Below are 18,568 nucleotides of genomic sequence, written 5' to 3'. Positions count from 1 at the left end.
AACAACCTGAATCATATCAATCCAGACTTATCAGTCATAACTGCCATGCATAAAACTATTTTATACTGTTCTGAAAGTTAAGCCGTTTATTCTATCAACTGATTATTGCTGAGAAACCTTTCTCCAATTGGTCCTATTACATTTATGTAAGAACTACGTACTGCCGATATGCAGTAATCATTATTAATTTATGCTATTTATTTTTTATTACTTACATTTAATCCTGAAGAAATTTTTTCCAAAAGCTGCTTCGCTGCAACTATAAGATAATGACCTTCATTAAGGACATCTTCTGTATCCTTTTTACCACCTTCAACTGCCTGTTTCCTTTTCTGAATTCACATAATAGGAAAGAAGAAATCAGCTCATACAACATGAGGAAATACATTCATTGTTTGGCACACATTTCAGCCCTATAAGCATTTTATACATGGAGCTAGTAACTTTTCCAGCTGGAAAACAGAACTGTGAGGCACAAAAATGTGACAGAGGAATTCTTTAAATATTCAGTCTATCAAAACAACACAAATAAACAAAGTCTCACATCTAGTAGGGCTGGAATCATCTGAAGTTCTTTTGAATCGACTGTTCAGAGATGTAAATGACACACCTCTGGAGGACATAGGACTTGAACCCAAGCCCTCGACTTAAAAGTAACCTAACTTTTTAAATTTCCGCCATTGTGGCAAAGAAGATATATCCAAAATTGACTCAGAGATAGTGGGAACTGCAGATGCTGGAGAATCATCCACTTACTAACACCTTCCACCCCAACCTTAAGTTCACCTGGACCATCTCCAATACTTCTCTCTCCTTTCTGGACCTCCCTGTGTCCATCTCTGGCAGCCACCTAGAAACTGATATCTATTTCAAGCCTACCGACTCCCTCAGCTGCCTAGAATGCACCTCCTCACACCCACCTTCCTGCAAAAATGCCATGCCCTTTCCCAATTCCTTTGCCTCCACCACATGTGCTCCCGAAATAAGGCATTCCACTCCCGGACATCCCAGCTGTCCTCGTTTCTCAAGGACCGCTGCTTCCCCTCCAAAATGGTCGAAAATGCCCTCGACTGTGTCGCTCACATTTGCCGCAACTCATCCCTCACACTCCGTCCCCGCAACAACAACCAAAACAGAATCCCCCTCGTCCTCACGTACCCACCTACCAACCTCCGAATCCAAAGCATCATCCTCCGGCACGTCCACTATCTGAAAACACCCCACAACCAAAGATATTTTTCCCTCCCCACCCTTACCTGCTTTCTGGAGGGACCATTCTCTCCGTGATTCCCTTGTCCGCTCCACACTCCCCACCAGCCCCGCCACACCTGGCACTTTCCCCTGCAACCACAGGAAGTGCTACACTTGCCCCCACACCTCCCCACTCACCCCATCCCATGCCCCAAGAAGACCTTCCACATCAAGCAGACGTTTAGCTGCACATTTGCTCATGTGGTCTACTGTACCCGCTGTTCCCGACGTGGCCTCCTCTACACAGGGGAAAACAAGCGGAGTCTTGGAGACCGCTTTGTGGAACACCTACACTCAGTTCGCGACAAACGACTGCACCTCCCAGTCGTGAACCATTTCAACTCCCCCTCCCACTCCTTGAACGACATGTCCATCCTGGGCCTCCTCCAGTGCCACAACGATGCCACCCAAAGGTTGCAGGAACAGCACCTCATATTTCGCTTGGGGAACGCTATAGCCCAGTGGTCTCAATGTGGATTTCACAAGCTTCAAAATCTCCCCTCCCCTTAGCGCATCCCAAAACTAGCCCAGATTCACAAGCTTCAAAATCTACCCTCCCCCTACTGCATCTCAAAACCAGTTTGTCTCCACCTCCCTAACCTGGTCTTCCTCTCACCTATCCCCTCATCCCACCTCAAGCCCCACCCCCACCTCTTACCTACCGGCCACGTCCCACCCCCTTACACTGTCCATTTTCCCTGGATTGACCTATCCCCTCCCTACCTTCCCACCTACACTCACCTTTACTGGCTCCATCCCCGCCTCTTTGACCTGTCTGTCTCCTCTCCACCTATGTGCTCCTTTATCCATCTTCCATCCACCTCCCCCTCTCTCCCTATTTATTTCAGAATCCCCTTCCCCTCCCCCATTTCTGAAGAAGGGTCCAGACCCAAAATGTCAGCTTTCCCGCTCCTCTGATGCTGCTTGGCCTGCTGTGTTCATCTAGCTCTACACCTTGTTACATCTAAAATTGCTTGCCTACGTTTTCAGCTTTGAGGAGAGAGTTTGTTTAACTGTTCCAGAACACCATCCTAGTGATCTACAAGTAGGTGTTTAACTTCTTGCAACACCAAAGATCACTTTCTAAGTGGACATCTATGCATGCAAAAGGATTGTCTAGATACTATCACTCATTTATCTACAAAACTCCTGTGCCATTTCTGAACAGACATTGTTTCTGTTACTCTACCAGATATTTAGAAAATTTATTTTATGCCCCAAACTGAGAAATGCTGAATGCCATCGTGTGGAAAATTATGAACAGAACAGCAAAAATTACAAGATAATAAAATGTGAGGCTGGATGAACACAGCAGGCCCAGCAGCATCTCAGGAGCACAAATGCTGACATTTCGGGCCTAGACCCTTCATCAGAGAGGGGGATGGGGTGAGGGTTCTGGAATAAATAGGGAGAGAGGGTGAGGCGGACCGAAGATGGAGAGAAAAGAAGATAGGTGGAGAGGAGAGTATAGGTGGGGAGGTAGGGAGGGGATAGGTCAGTCCAGGGAAGACGGACAGGTCAAGGAGGTGGGATGAGGTTAGTAGGTAGGAGATGGAGGTGCGGCTTGGGGTGGGAGAAAGGGATGGGTGAGAGGAAGAACAGGTTAGGGAGGCAGAGACAGGTTGGACTGGTTTTGGGATGCAGTGGGTGGAGGGGAAGAGCTGGGCTGGTTGTGTGGTGCAATGGGGGGAGGGGGCGAACTGGGCTGGTTTTGGGATGCGGTGGGGGAAGGGGAGATTTTGAAGCTGGTGAAGTCCACATTGATACCATTGGGCTGCAGGGTTCCCAAGCGGAATATGAGTTGCTGTTCCTGCAACCTTCGGGTGGCATCATTGTGGCACTGCAGGAGGCCCATGATGGACATGTCATCTAAAGAATGGGAGGGGGAGTGGAAATGGTTTGCGACTGGGAGGTGCAGTTGTTTATGGCGAACCGAGCGGAGGTGTTCTGCAAAGCGGTCCCCAAGCCTCCGCTTGGTTTCCCCAATGTAGAGAAAGCCACACCGGGTACAGTGGATGCAGTATACCACATTGGCAGATGTGCAGGTGAACCTCTGCTTAATGTGGAAAGTCATCTTGGGGCCTGGGATAGGGGTGAGGGAGGAGGTGGGGGGGCAAGTGTAGCATTTCCTGCGGTTGCAGGGGAAGGTGCCGGGTGTGGTGGGGTTGGAGGGCAGTGTGGAGCGAACAAGGGAGTCACGGAGAGAGTGGTCTCTCTGGAAAGCAGACAGGGGTGGGGATGGAAAAATGTCTTGGGTGGTGGGATCGGATTGCAGATGGCGGAAGTGTCGGAGGATGATGCGTTGTATCCGGAGGTTGGTGGGGTGGTGTGTGAGAACGAGGGGGATCCTCTTTGGGCGGTTGTGGCGGGGGCGGGGTGTGAGGGATGTGTTGCGGGAAATGCGGGAGACGCGGTCAAGGGCGTTCTCGACCACTGTGGGGGGAAAGTTGCGGTCCTTGAAGCAAAAATTACATACAGTTCGCAGTTTTCAAAACAGCCAATGCTTTGAAAACAAATTGATTTAAAGCCCCCAAATCTGGTATATACAAACACAAGAGGGCGACTGTATTAACTGCAAGGAGGTCGGTGTTCAGTGACTAAGTCACCCGTTATTTCATCATGTATAGTACACTGACTGTGACTAGCCAGCTCGGAGTCAATCCTCATGTGAGGAGATTCTAATCTTCTGGTTATATTGCTCAGCTAGGGCCCAAGCTAACAACCCCAACCAAGAACCTCATAGTTAACAAGGTCAATCCAGTTGCCTTCACGACAGGGATTCTCCTTGAATAGATGAAATTCCAGGAAAACTGAATCTCTTCCCATCCCTTCTTATCCTGCCATGTGGTATTCTCCAGGCACATGAATATCTGTATGAGAGTGGCAAACTCCCGCGACCAGATCTAAATCCACCAGTGACAGCAAGAAAACTTTGGTGATGCTGAACTGAGGACACTTCTAGAACTGTAACCCAGTAAAGAAATTGAGAGTGAGATAATAGGAAAACAATTAGAAGTCTGGATATATTAACATTTCACAAGATGGAGCAGAATCTTCCTTTAAGGACAATGTGGGACTAAAATCAAGAGGGCAGTGAGGACAGCCAGTGGGCCCGGAGTGGAGTGGGGATGGCCAGTGGGCCTGGAGTGGAGTGGGGACGGCCAGTGGGCCCGGAGTGGAGTGGGGACAGCCAGTGGGCCTGGAGTGGAGTGGGACGGCCAGTGGGCCCGGAGTGCAGTGGGGACGGCCAGTGGGCCCAGAGTGAAGTGGGGACGGCCAGTGGGCCTGGAGTGGAGTGGGGACGGCCAGTGGGTCCGGAGTGAAGTGGGTACAGCCAGTGGGTCCGGAGTGGAGTGGGGATGGTCAGTAGGTCCGGAGCGAAGTGGGGACGGCCAGTGGGCCCAGAGTGGAGTGGGGATGGCCAGTGGGCCTGGAGTGGAGTGGGGACGGCCAGTGGGCCCGGAGTGGAGTGGGGACAGCCAGTGGGCCTGGAGTGGAGTGGGACGGCCAGTGGGCCCGGAGTGCAGTGGGGACGGCCAGTGGGCCCAGAGTGAAGTGGGGACGGCCAGTGGGCCTGGAGTGGAGTGGGGACGGCCAGTGGGTCCGGAGTGAAGTGGGTACAGCCAGTGGGTCCGGAGTGGAGTGGGGATGGTCAGTAGGTCCGGAGCGAAGTGGGGACGGCCAGTGGGCCCAGAGTGGAGTGGGGACGGCCAGTGGGTCCGGAGTGGAGTGGGGAAGGTCAGTGGGCCCGGAGTGGAGTGGGGACAGCCAGTAAGCCTGGAGTGGAGTGGGGACGGTCAGTGGGCCTGGAGTGGAGTGGGGACGGACAGTGGGCCCGGAGTGAAGATGGCTACTCTTTGTGAACCAAAGGCGCCTGGTTAGACCACACGGAAGCCCTCATAGAAAGACTGTAATGTCCATCTTCTTAGCCTTATTTCTTATTTTCCTAACTTATAATTGTACTCTGTATATCTGTAACTTAGTGTAATCTTTTCCTTTATTTTCTCTATTTTTGTACCTAAGATTTGTACTTTGTACCTAAGATGGCACCGTGTATTGGCAGCACTGTACATTTTACACTGTACTCCTCTTCTTTTGTAACTTGAGTGCACATGACAAGAAATCTAATTACAATTCTAAATACTAAATAATGTCCTGAAATGCTTCCTTCCTTCTTCAGGAGAAGAATGCATACAACCAGAAAAACCTCACATGTGCGCTGTGGGTGGGGAGAGATGCCTGACTTCTGGCACCTTTCAAGGAGCAGGCCATCAAATTGACAGGGAGAATGTGACAGATCTAAAAGGGAGTTTGGATATTGACAACCAGCAAGTGAAAAAGCCTCTAAGCAGCCACTTTCAACAGCATATCATGAATGTCTCAATAAAACCTTGGTAGGGAGGGCAACTCCCAATACTAATAAATCATTTCCTTATGCAGCCCCTGGATCCCACTCTCAAGCCAAACAAAATTAAAAACCCCAGCAGCCAGGTCCATCTCTATTGATAATTGGCCTGCATCTCTGAGGAGGAACAGTTTTAAGCCTGAAGCATCCCAATCTCCCCTAAAGTAAAGACATTCACCTCAGTTGCTAATCTATCGCCAGTAGGCTCAAATGAGCATTGCACTGACATGAACCCACAGCCAGAGGAGACAATAAGTGCTGAGGTCTCTGACACTCGGAGGGCTGCTGTTGAACATGCCACTGCACAGCTCAGTGCAGATGATGGGCCTCTGGACTCAGCCATGATTGAGCTGATGGTGATCCAGGAGTAAGCAGGGGAACTTCTGCCAGAGGTGCCAGAGATCATGCACAGACTGCAGTGATGGGCAGAGGAGCCCTGCCCAGGTTTGTCTGCCTTTGGGTTTCAGCATACAAGCACATGATTGCCTCTTGGGTGGAAAGCTAGGTCTAGCAGAATAGTGAGTTTTAGCCGGACATGCGTAAGATTTTCACTTCATCAGCCCAAGCATTCACAGGCTCACCAGTGTGGGAAAAGGGGGCCTTGACCTCACTCCAGTTGCTCCATTCCTCAATGGTTGAGCAAGTGCCACTGCATGCCAGCAGGGAGGAGAAGCAACAGACAAGAAATCAGGCATTGCTATCTCAGGGCACTCGAGAGGTGCACTGCCAGACCAACACCCCTCTTTATCAGGCCAACCTGAGAAGGGTGTCATCACACCAATGCAGATTTATATTTTTCAATTTCAGTTTTAAATGCCTCAGTTGGGTACATTGACACTCAACAGTAATATATGCAAACTAATCTGGAGTTCCTCCTACTTGCACTGTGCATTATTTAACAGACCTTCTTTCAGAAACAATGTTGGGAAAGATGGCAGTTTTAAACTTTACCTTCAACTCTTTCATGCTCTTTCTCCCCATAACTATAGATAGCCTTCTCTTTACTCTGGTATTCCCTCTGTCCTTCTTCAATCTCCCTATGACTATGGGTCTCCACTGAACTTTCTTTTCTTTCATCCATTCCCATTCCCTCTTAAATCTCCTCACTCAGCCTCACCATGTGCTCCATCACTCCTCAGACTTGTTTTCCCTTCCCAAGATTAATCCATTGTGTTACTCAATGAGATCTGTAACTCCTACCCTTCCTTGTCCCTTCCACTGTGATTCTCCTGTGCACATCTCAATTTCCTGACCTCCATTCCTACGGATCCTTCCAATGTCCTGCGACAATTCAGGCCCTGAAAGTTCCATCCCTTCTGTTCCGTTCTACCCAGTCCACTTTTATTTGTCGAGCCCCTTTTCAAGAGAGTCTCCTCTTCAGTATTGCCCCCCCTTTAATTTCAGACTGCCTTTCAGTTGAGCCCCACTTGTCTGCCCCACTGAGGTTCAGTGTGGCTGCTTTGCTTGGGTTAGATTGCCCTGTCAGTCTTCATCCATACACTGTCAGTGTTTCAATGCAACAAACAAGAGTGCATATGACTGAGGCTTCCCATGAGCCAGATAACCTATTGAGCCTTCACGCATAACACTGCAAGGATTTGCACTAAAAGACTTGGTTCTGAAGGAACCAAGTTACTTCAAGTTACCAAAGGAACCACCTTAGCCTCTCCAGAGCTTGGAGGAATAAGTCTACCCCATCCAGTATTTACTTCATGTATATAGTCAGGTTTGTGAACACATTCGTTCCCCACTTTTACATAACAAAATTGTAGCCGTGAATGTAATTCCAGTAGGATGTGGTGTTAGTCAGTATTCACAACATGCTGTCAAATGCAAAAGAAGTTCCCAAAACACAAAGGTCAGGTAGATGACTGGTTTGACGGGTTCCAAAAAACTTAATGGAAAAACTTTAACCACTGAATCTTTGACCCTTGCCCAAGTAATTTCTCTGGCCTGCCCTTCTAAAAATTCTGGGTGGGCACTGAAGATTCTACCCATTGTCTCATACTGCAAGTGCACTTATTTACTGCCTTTAATGTAGAAACTGTTCAAAAATGCTTTCAGGAGGGGTAGAGACAGTGGTGGGTAATAGATACGGGTATGAAAACCAAGTCATGGAAAGTGAGAAGAAATGACTAAAACTTTCGTTGAAATGATAGGATTGGAGGAGGTAGTTAAGGGATGAGATGAAATTGCACTGTGAAAAGAGTTCAGGAAGGGGCCACCACTATGGTGTATGTGATAATTATCTACCTCCAACACAGTCATGTTTCTCTGATTAACAGCAGACAAGTAGTTGGTCTCCTTGATTTTTTCTTGTGCTTCTTTCAATAGCTCCCGGGCTTCATCAAAATTGTTTTTGTAATCAGCGAGTTTCTTCTTAACGTCATCCTTCAGCCCTTGAGTCATTTTATGTGGATTGTCGAACAACTTTTTCACTCTCTCTAACAGTGTGTTGGCTGCGCTGAAGTCCAGAAAAAAATTAAGATATTATTACAATGGGAAAATGTTTGTACTTTAGAATATAAATCAATAAGGGCTGGTTTTCATAACCCTTTCCTCAGGGTATGCACAATTTTTTTCCCCAAGTATAAAGCATTTTGCAGTATCTCTGCCCATATTACGTTGCCAGTTTCCAGAGCTTTCCAGTGGAGGTGGGAGGTGGATTTTAGTTTTAGCTTTCAATAGGGTTGTGAAAGCTGCTACATGTCCCTCTCTCTTCGCTACAACGAAAAACCAGGGTTCTCTTCCTGCTGCTAGAATTGCGCATGAGACAATCTATATTATTGAATTTGTCTTTGCCAATGGTATGGCAATGGGATATTGCTATATTGGAATAGTTAATTAGTAGCGTATTATTTTGTTCATCATTTTGATAGAGCTACAGTTAAGCCAATTCTTTTATTTTCATTTTGTCTGTATTTTAACTACAGTGTATGAGTAAAATATGTTTTGCTTCAAGCTTGATAGTTTGACCAATTGAATTGCATCTAGAATGCAACACTTGGCACTTGCCTTTAAAATAAGAAAAATGGTTAGGGTCAAGGCTATTTCCTTGACATGTTTAGAGGGGTTTGGTCTGGTCTATAACAGTGGTTTTAGAGGGAAAGTCTGGACAGCCAGCACTCCTACTTACTCCAATACCCTTGAAATCATTTAAAACATACCTTGCTGATGAAATTTTGAGAATAGCATACGGAAGACTGGGCAGACAGAGGATGACGCATGTTCCACTCAGTTCTGTCCTAAAAGTACAATCTGGATCCTAGAGAACTATTAAAAAAGCAACTGAAGCATTCAGCTATTGGAGCCTTTAGAAATGCCAACAGTCAGTGTTGGCATTAAGAATGCAGTAAGGTTATAGACCCCATTTTGAAGCCACTGACACTTTGTTAACTCCAATTTGGTCAAGTTAAAAACAGCAACTCCTAGGAACCAGTCTTGTGATACTTTTCTCTGAACTGTTTCAATTTTTCAATGACTTTCTTTGTTTATCCACAAGCAAAACTGAATTGTGCTCATGATTACTCACAGTTCTTTCAACTCCTTGACTTTTCCTACATCACTAACTTGACTACGAGTTTCTGAATCTAAATTACTGAAGCAAATTTGAGATATATTAGTGGCCCCAACATAAAACTGGTGTGGAGATGGAGGAAGCAGTATGTTCAAATCTACCCCAATGGAGATGTAACTCCTCAGCAAGCATACAATGATTTTTAAGCTTCAGCTAGTTTCTTGTTAATTCCTTGGGTCTATCCTGAATTATAATTTTGAGTTTAACTCATGGGGCTTGAAGATGAAATTTTGTCAAATAATTGAGGTACAGAAATCATACGGCTTACAGTATTCACTCTGAAAAGTTTAGGAGATTTGTCAGAATGCAATTTCCTGTCTAAAGCCATATTGATTGCAATTTACTCGGTTATTCTTATACAAGCTTCATACTTTCTTCTGATAACTGATCCTATTATTTTACAACTTCTCTTACTGAACTTATCTTTTTCAATCTATTGACACAGCTCACATATTTCTTCCCGGCAACTGTCAGTAATCTGGGATAAATACCATCTATTTTTGAAGATTTATTTTCAATCCTTTTAAATTGTATGTCGTTCTTGGGTTCTATTTTAAATACATGTGAGGAAGGAATCGCTCAGAATATTCAGTATTTTCTGCCTGACTGCAGTTGCAAGCCTCTGTTTATTTTATGATTCACACTTCTCCCAAACAATTTCCTTGCTGTTGTGTTCCTAAAGAAATGTTGTTATACTCTGCCTCAGCTGTTTTGCAAATCTCTAGAGCCCTATAAAAACCCTCACTTCACCTGTTTGGTATGTTTTTGCTTGTTCTTTTGCTTATCCTAATGAGTCATTTCTTCTTCTTCCCTCCAGAATTTGCAATTTGCCATCACCATTTTAATTAAATCAATACAGAAAATGATTATTTTGGAAATCTTAAGTTTACAAAAAAAATCTTTAGTTCTCATTAAACAAAATTTAACTCAGGTTACATTATGTAGCAAGACTCAAACTACATACTCAAGTTCATCTTCAACCATTTCCTCATGTTTATCAAATGATCTGCCATTCATCTCTGCTATCATCTTTTCAATGTCTTGCTGAATGTGCTGTAGATTTTTGTCTGTGACCCCATCCTTGATTCGAAATGTCTCATTTATTTTTTTAGCTTTCTCTTTTAAATCTGGAAAAACAAAGAATAGCAGGTAATTTTCAATCGTTAAATTTCAACAGAGCTGGAGACTTCCATCCATACATTATGTTCGTTATAAAATCTCTCAGAAATGTGGAAAATACTTCACATAAAAGAATCACATTGGAAAGCAGTTCTGATTGTGTCAGTGTTATTTTGCATGTATCAATAAAATTTAAGATGATTAACCAGTTCATTTGTTTTTGGCATTGGCAGAAAGTGACCCAACTCGTTGCTCTCTTGAACTGTGTGTAGAATCTTCATGATTTGTCAACAATACGAAAATTGAAAAAAAAAGGCCTTGGTTTAACCTCACCACAAAAACAAGCCTCTCAACAGTGAAGCGCTCTCTCACTACCTGCAATACTATGTTACCTGGGTAACCCTGATTATCTATGAGAGCACACATTTGTCTAAGGTTAGTTACCAATTGTGCTGGGTTTAGACTTGGATTTATTTAATATTGTCACTTGTACCTAGGTACAGTGAAAAGTGTATCATGTCACCACATTCCAGAGCCATCTGGGTTTATGATCTAATTACTGAATAAATTAAACCAATAGTAAAACACTGAATAAATTAATAATAAATGATATTACTAAAACTGAAACAGTTTCAAGAGTTTATCTTGCCCTCTCTGTAGACTTTACCCTCTCTGCTCCTCCTGTTGTGTCGACTGACAGTATCCTGCCAATGTGCTCCTTTTCTGCTGCCACCAGCACTGCCCCTTCTGTGCCTGCCTTCTCCGAGTTGGAGATGGACACTCTGCGTGCGTCCTGCAGCTCATCCAACAATGGACATCGACTAATGGGGGCCCTGCCTCTTCTTCTGATGCCACCACAGGAGATGGAGCGGGGTTGGAGGTACACAGGTCCCTGGCCTCCCGAAGGAGAACATCAGGAGGCCCCAGGGCAACAAAAACCAAAACTAATGTGACCAAACTCCTGAGCCAGAAAGACGACGATAAAGGTGTGTGGATGCTGCTAAGGTGCCAAACGCTGCCATCCTTACTGCCATCTTGGATGTGGCCCAGCAGGGATTATTTCACAAATTTGTGATCTCAGGCTGGCATGGCAACAGCATACACCAGAAATTTTAATTCATGGTAGTTGGCTGATCAATTTAATTGGATGGAAAATTACAAAGCTGTGCTCGTCTGAGTACCTGATGGTCACTCCAGAGACCAGTGTTGCTACAGGGAGAATACTGTTATAAAATAGTCTTAATATTTTTATTCATGTTTGATTCTAAACACAGCACAGCAGAGTCCATGCTTAGTGATTTCTATCTGATTGGATAATAACGAAAAAACAAATGAATGTTCAATAGAACATAGAATAGTACAGCCAAGTACAGGCCCTGTGCCCCATTTTGTTGTGCCGACCTATTTTCCTAAGATCCATCTACCCTGCACACCCTACATTTTACTACCCTCCATGTGCCTATCCAAGAGTCATTTAAAAGCCTCTTAAGTACCTGACTTCACTGCTACTGCCGACAGCGCATTCCACACACCAATCACACTCGGTGTGAAGAACCTACCTTTGACATTTCTAATACACCTTCCTCTAATCACCTTAAAATTATGCTCCCTCGTAATAGTCATTTATGCCCTGGCAAAAAGTATCAGACTATCCACTCTAACTATGCGTCTCATCATCTTGTACACCTCTATCAAGTCACCTCTCATCTTTCTTCACTCCAATGAAAAAAGCCCTAGCTCCCTCAACCTTTCCTCATAACACCTGCTCTCCAGTCCAGGCAACAACCTGGTAAATCTCCTCTGCACCAGCTCTAAAGCTTTCCATCTTTCCGATAATGAGGTGACCAGAGCTGAAAACAATATTCCAAGTGTGGTCTAACCAGTGCTTTACAGAACCGCAGCATAACCTCACAGCTCTTATTCGCAATTCCTCTGCCAATGAAAGCCAACACACCATACACCTTCTTGATAACTCTATCAACTTGGGTAGCGACTTTGAGGGATCTATGGACGTGGGCCCCCTGTTCCTCCACACTGCCGAGAATCCTGCCTTTAACCCTGTATTCTGCATTCAAATTCGACCTTCCAAAATGAATCACTTCACACTTTTCTGGGTTGAATTCCATTTGTCACTTCTTTGCCCAGCTCTGCATCCTGTCACTATCCCATTGCAACTTACAACAGCCCTCCACGCTGTCCACAACTTCACCAAGCTTCATGTCATCGGCAAACTTACTAACCCAATTTTTCCACTTCCTCATCCAAATCATTTATATAGGTCACAAAGAGCAGGGGTCCTAAAACCGTTTCCTGCGGAACACCACTGGTCACCGACCTCCAGGCTGAATATTTTCCATCAATTACTACACTCTGTCTTCTTGTGGACAGCCAGTTTTGCATTCAGACAGCTAAGTTTCCCTGAATCCCATCCCTCCTTACTTTCTGAATGAGCCTATCATGTGGAACCTTATCAAATGCCTTGCTAAAATCCACAAGCACCACAACTACTGCTCGACCTCCATCAATATGTTTTGTCACATGTTCAAAGAATTCAATAAAGCTTGTGAGGAATGACCTGCCCCTCATAAAGCAATGCAGACTATTTCTACTCAAACTGTGCTTTTCCAAATAATCATAAATTATCATACCTATCTCTCAGAATCCTCCCCAATAATTTGCTCACCTCAAGAATAAGACTGACTGGTCTGAAATTCCCAGAATTATCCCTATTCCCTTTCTTGAACAAGGGAATGACATTTGCCACCCTCCAATCTTCTGGTACTACTCTAGCGGACAGTGAGGATGCAAAAATCATTGCCAAACATGCAGCAGTTTCTTCCTGCGCTTCCCGTAATCAATCTTGCATACATCCTGTCTGGCCCAGGGGACTTAACTATCCTTATGTTTTTCAAAATTTCTAGCACATCCTCCTTCCTAACATCAACCTGTTTGAGCTTATCTGCCTGTTTCACGCTGTACTCACAAATGTCAAGATCCCTCTTACTGGTGAATACTGAGGCAAAGTATTCATTAAGGACCTCCCCTGCCTCCTCTGACTCCACGCACAAGTTCTCTCCACTATCCCTGACTGGCCCGACCCTCACTCTGGCCATCCTCCTGTTCCTCACGTAAGCATAGAACACTTTGGGGTTTTCCTTGATCCTACCCACCAAGGTTTTCTCATACCCACTTCTAGATCTCCTAAGTCCATTCTTCAGTTTCTTCCTGGCTACCTTGTAGACCTCTGGAGCATTGTCCGATCCTTGCTTCCTCAACCTTAAGTAAGCTTCCTTATTCCTTTTGTCTAGGTGCTCCACTTGTCTTGTCATCCAAGGTTCCTTCACCTTACCATCTTTTCCTTGGCTCAGTGGGTCAAAACCTATACAGTATTTGTAGCAAGTGCTCCCTAAACAACCTCCACATTTCTGTTGTTCTGTTCTGTATAGGTTTGTACATGGAGTCCAATTCTGTTTGTTTGCTGATTGCATTATGGGTTGAGAATCATGCCTCTTGGAATTACCGTGCATGTCCATGCTTGGCTTGGACTACTATGGTTATCTTGTCCCAGTTAAACTGATGGCTTTTATTGTCCGAGTGTACTGGTATTAGGGTAAGTTCATCGTGTCATGTATTCTGCTGTTTAAAGCTTGCAATACTTTCAGAAATAAGTTTAAATAGATTAAGAGAATGCTGTTTGAATTTACCAGGATCTCATCTTTCTTTCACAACACAATTCTTGGAGTCACACAGCATCGACACAGATCCGTCAGTCCAAACAGTCCATGCCGACCATGTTTCCAAAATAAACTCGTCCCACCTGCTGCGCATGGCCCATCTCCTTCCAAACCTTTCCAATTCAAGAATTTATTCAAATGTCTTTAAATTATTCTATCTGTACCTGTATCCAACACTTACTCTGGCAGTCCATTCCTCACACGAACCATTCATGTCCTTAAAAATACAGCCCCTAGTTTTGAACTCCCCCACTCTGGGGAAAAGGTCCTGGTCATTCACCTTATCAATGCTCCTCATGATTTAATAAGCCTCAATGAGGTCATTCCTCAACCTCCTACACTCCACCGTTGCAAATGAGAAAATAATGCATTGAAGATGCCAACCCATCTCTCCCACACACACAAACAAAGTCCTGAACAAACTCAGCAGGTTTGGCAGCATCTGCAGAGAAACAAAGTTAACATGGCTAATCCAACATGGCCCCTTTTCAGAACAGAGTTGTTTGCACACTGCCTGATGTGCTGTGCACACAGCTTAGAACTGGCTTCACTAAGCAAATTTTTCCACATTTAAACATGCTCATCCACCCCACTCTCAAATTCACATGCTCCTCCAAATTTAAAAGGTAACTTTTAGGCAGAGACTGACACTTAGCTAAGTGAGATGCCCCCAAACAAAAGAAAACTTGTATTCATATTAACGACCTTATAGTTTTGAAGTATTGTCACTGTTGAAGGCAGGACATGAGACAGTGAGCAAGGAAAGCTTCTATAATTAGAAATTTGGTAATGACCAGACTGTTTACCCTCCAATATCAATTCAGGGATAAATGTTGGCCACGATACCAGGCAGAACTTCTGAGCTCTGCTTAAAAATCGGGTGATAGGACCTTTTTTAATGCTAAGCCATTGTTAAACTCAAACCTGAAGACAATAATTATACAAAATTGTTTCATTCTCATGTTTTTACACTAACTTGAGAATTTCTGGAGTCTTCATACCTGATATTGGAAAGAATAGCTTTTTCCAAATTGATAAGTGATACATGGGCTGACTTTCTTCCAAAACAACCATGTTATTGTAAGAAAAAATTGTGATGTATTTTGGAAAGGTGTGTCCATGGCAGATGCTTGTGCTTACTTTTGTCATTCCTCCAGAAAGATATGTCAAGTCTGCATTGGGTTTTGCATATAAATTTCAGCTGGTGGAACAGGGAGCAACAGCATCTCACACAACCTCTTCTTTTTTAATAAAATGGTCACAGTGACATAAATATAGGACAGAGGCAAACTAGAAATGAAATAAATGCCAATGAACAAGAATCATGGCTCTCCCATACATCTTTGGGCAACCCTATATCCTTCCCATGCATCCTCCATGCTTGTGTATCTAGTATTCAAAATGCTCAGAACCAATGAGCTGTGTAATAAGTGTGTGAAATGTTCATGAGAAAGAACCAAAACAATCTCTTCTCTGACAGCCTTGTGAAAGTGCATTGCCCCCTACATTACACCTTTAAATCTTGCCCAAATAAGCAAACATATATTAAAATACCAGCACAAAGAAAGAATAACTTATTACCACTTTATAAATATGTTAAGATATAAAACTAACATTTCCCCAGAAACTGTCTGAACAGGACTTCATTGAGCTGGTTCCATTAACGAGTTCAGACAAGCTTTTATGATAAGGCCACCTGGAAAAATAGATTTCTGACTATCTGTTTCTGCTGAATCGGGAAAACAGTTTAAACTTAAGCAACCCAGCAAGGGTCCTTCACATGTACTTTCAAATGCATGAGCTCAAACAGCTAGATGGACAGCGGCAACTAATAAATTGGAACACCACGAAGTTCACCTCCATGACAAACATCATACTGTCATTTCATCACCATCACCAGGTCAACATCACGGAACTTTCTTTCCAATAACACTGTGGGTGATGCTAAGGACGTTGTCTCTCAAGGGCATTTAGAGTTGGACAATAAACACTCACTGACCCAGTGATGCCATTGTCTTATAAACAAATAATGTGAAAAAAAGGGATCGGCAATAAATGTTGCCTGACTAGCAACGCACACATTTTGTGAACAAATTAAAAATGGTTACTTGTTAAAAGATTCCTCAATCCAGGCCATGGTTTACGCCTCTTCTCAGGAGCCGTGAACCATGAGACTTTAAGGAGCTGCCCATATTTCATGAACATTGCTGAAGAGGAGCACTACAAGATACTTACCTCCCTGAATACAGCCTGCTGGGTCTGCAGGGCAGTGTGCGGACTCACTATCTGTATTCTTATCCCAAAAATTGCTGGAAATGGAAACTGGGATCATAATCTCAGAATGAGGTTTTGCCTGTCATGTTCAAAAGCCTTTTGAATCAGCCTGGCCTCATAAAAGTCAAGGCCATTGATATTTAACATATTCCGTTAATCTAAAACACTGTCAAAACACTGAATCACAGCAAATGAACTCCAAAACTGACTTTGTAAATACATCCTGATTATATAAGTTGATTTCTACCTTGAGTAGCCAACATTGTATGCCTGATGGACTTTTCTAACTCCTTTGCTCGTTTGTCAGTCTTCTCTGTGTCTTTGTCAGTTTGTTCACCATCTGCTGAAACTTTTGTTGTCTAATTTTAAATCAAACATAATTTAGTTAATAAATGATTTGGCTAACAAAAAGGGACATAAGTAACACTATTCTAATTTGTAAATTTACTTGTCAAATGTAGATTATATTCAAAATTCTATAATAATTAAAAGATGCTTTAGTTCTCTGTTAAAACCTTGAGATTATTGCAAAAGTAGTTTTCAGTCAATTTATACGTTCAGTCTTAATTTTTATCTATTGCAGGTTTTTAAAAAAACAATCGAGATACTGCTTATGCAAATATTTATTTCATAAATATTATGCCATGGAATATGAAAAAAACTAAATAAATTAGCTCTGAATCTTCTCAAAAGATTCAACAAACAGAAATTTCAGCTGTTTTTTAATGTTAAATTATATTACTGTTTTTGTCCCTTACTCTGTTCAGTAGCTCATCCATCTCTGTGATTAATGTGTCCAGGTTACTATCAGCAAGCTGTAGAAGTCTCTCTGGAGCTCTCTGAGGTGACATGAGGTACTGCAGATATACAACCAAGTTCACAAATTTAGGAGACATTCACATTAAGCACAAAAAGCACCACAACTACATTACAGATGGCTTAGTATCTTTGTTCATTATTTATTGCAGGCTTTTTTAAAAAAGAGACTGCTAATGCAAATATTTATTTCATAAATAAACAGATATTAAATACAATTTGCATACAAGAGATTATGAACTCTTTTCACTGCTGAACTCACAGCTACTGTAAACATGAAAGTTATCAAATGTCAAACACCAATTCATCTTTAGTATTCTGCCAGCTACAATGAATGGCATTTTTTTAATCGGCTATAGTCCATAATCCAAGAAAAATCACAAAGCAATTTAACCACTTGTAGGTTTTATATTTAGACGTTAATACTAAAGAAAGGTAAATAAAAACCAAAAGAACTGCAGATGCTGTAAATCAGGGACAAAAACAGAATTTGCTGGAAAAGCTCAGCAGGTCTCGCAGCATCTGTGAAGGAGAAAACAGAGTTAATGTTTCGGGTCTGGTGACCCTTCCTCACAACTTAAAGGTAGTTGAAATTACTTACTCTGTCCTACATACATATCCAAAGACAAAAATTAACTTCTGAAGCTATACATTTTACAGGTGCATTAGTATTGCAGAAGCTCTGCAAAAAGCTGCTTGTTAATTTGAGAAAAATTGGATTTTTCTGGGACAATGGTGTCCACAAACGCTGAGAAAACTTGCTGTGCGCCACAGACCATTTGGATGTACTACTGAGCAGGGTGCCACAGAGAAGTGTGGAAATTTAGCAGCTAATTAACAGTGAAAACAGTGGACGGCTAGGTGTTGAAATGTCATCTCAGGGCATCACAACAAGATGCATGTCACCTCCAATCTCTTTGTTCTGCTCCTTAAAATCATTCAGTGGACAATATGCTGCAGCTCTGCCCAAGAGTAACACCTTATTTTATTGGCTTGTTTCTGTAAAAGCTGCATTGTTCATGGTAACATGTGTTCTCTTCCTCTGCAGGGAACTACCAAGGTTATACATTTGACATCAGAGGACACATAGGGACATGGTACACGTCAAAGGCCAATTATTGGAGTCCAAGCCTCTAGTCAAGGGCTAGCTTCCCAGATGAGGAGCAGCACAGGGCTGTTGACTTCTGTCAGTCCCATCAAGTAAGAAACAACATGAGCTGGTCACAGGAGCAATGCATAGTCCACAGGCACAAAGGCAGAAACATTCACTTTGGGCAATATAAGGTTGATAGGGTCATGAAGTAACATTTGGTAGGCACATGCGAGGAGGAGCAAGTTAACATAACAGCAGACAAGCCAACATTAAGAGGAACGGGTGGGGGAGAGCGATGG

At 43.3% G+C, this 18,568-nt stretch overlaps 1 protein-coding gene across 3 annotated transcripts in view; it reads right to left on the bottom strand.

The window, feature by feature from the left end:
* Positions 1 to 18,568, bottom strand: part of lama2 (laminin, alpha 2) — a 372,371-nt gene that overhangs the window by 78,662 nt on the left and 275,141 nt on the right. For all 3 annotated transcript variants that reach the window (XM_059645398.1, XM_059645399.1, XM_059645400.1), the window contains 5 exons: positions 17,119 to 17,217; positions 16,608 to 16,719; positions 10,198 to 10,360; positions 7,910 to 8,120; positions 216 to 332 (listed from right to left, as the gene is read on the bottom strand). In XM_059645398.1, coding sequence (XP_059501381.1) covers positions 216 to 332; positions 7,910 to 8,120; positions 10,198 to 10,360; positions 16,608 to 16,719; positions 17,119 to 17,217 — 702 coding nt within the window. The remainder of the gene's footprint in view (positions 1 to 215; positions 333 to 7,909; positions 8,121 to 10,197; positions 10,361 to 16,607; positions 16,720 to 17,118; positions 17,218 to 18,568) is intronic.

This window comes from Stegostoma tigrinum, chromosome 4, assembly GCF_030684315.1.
Source record: "Stegostoma tigrinum isolate sSteTig4 chromosome 4, sSteTig4.hap1, whole genome shotgun sequence".
NCBI classification, from domain to species: Eukaryota; Metazoa; Chordata; class Chondrichthyes; order Orectolobiformes; family Stegostomatidae; genus Stegostoma; species Stegostoma tigrinum.
This window is presented reverse-complemented; position numbering and strand designations above follow the sequence as displayed.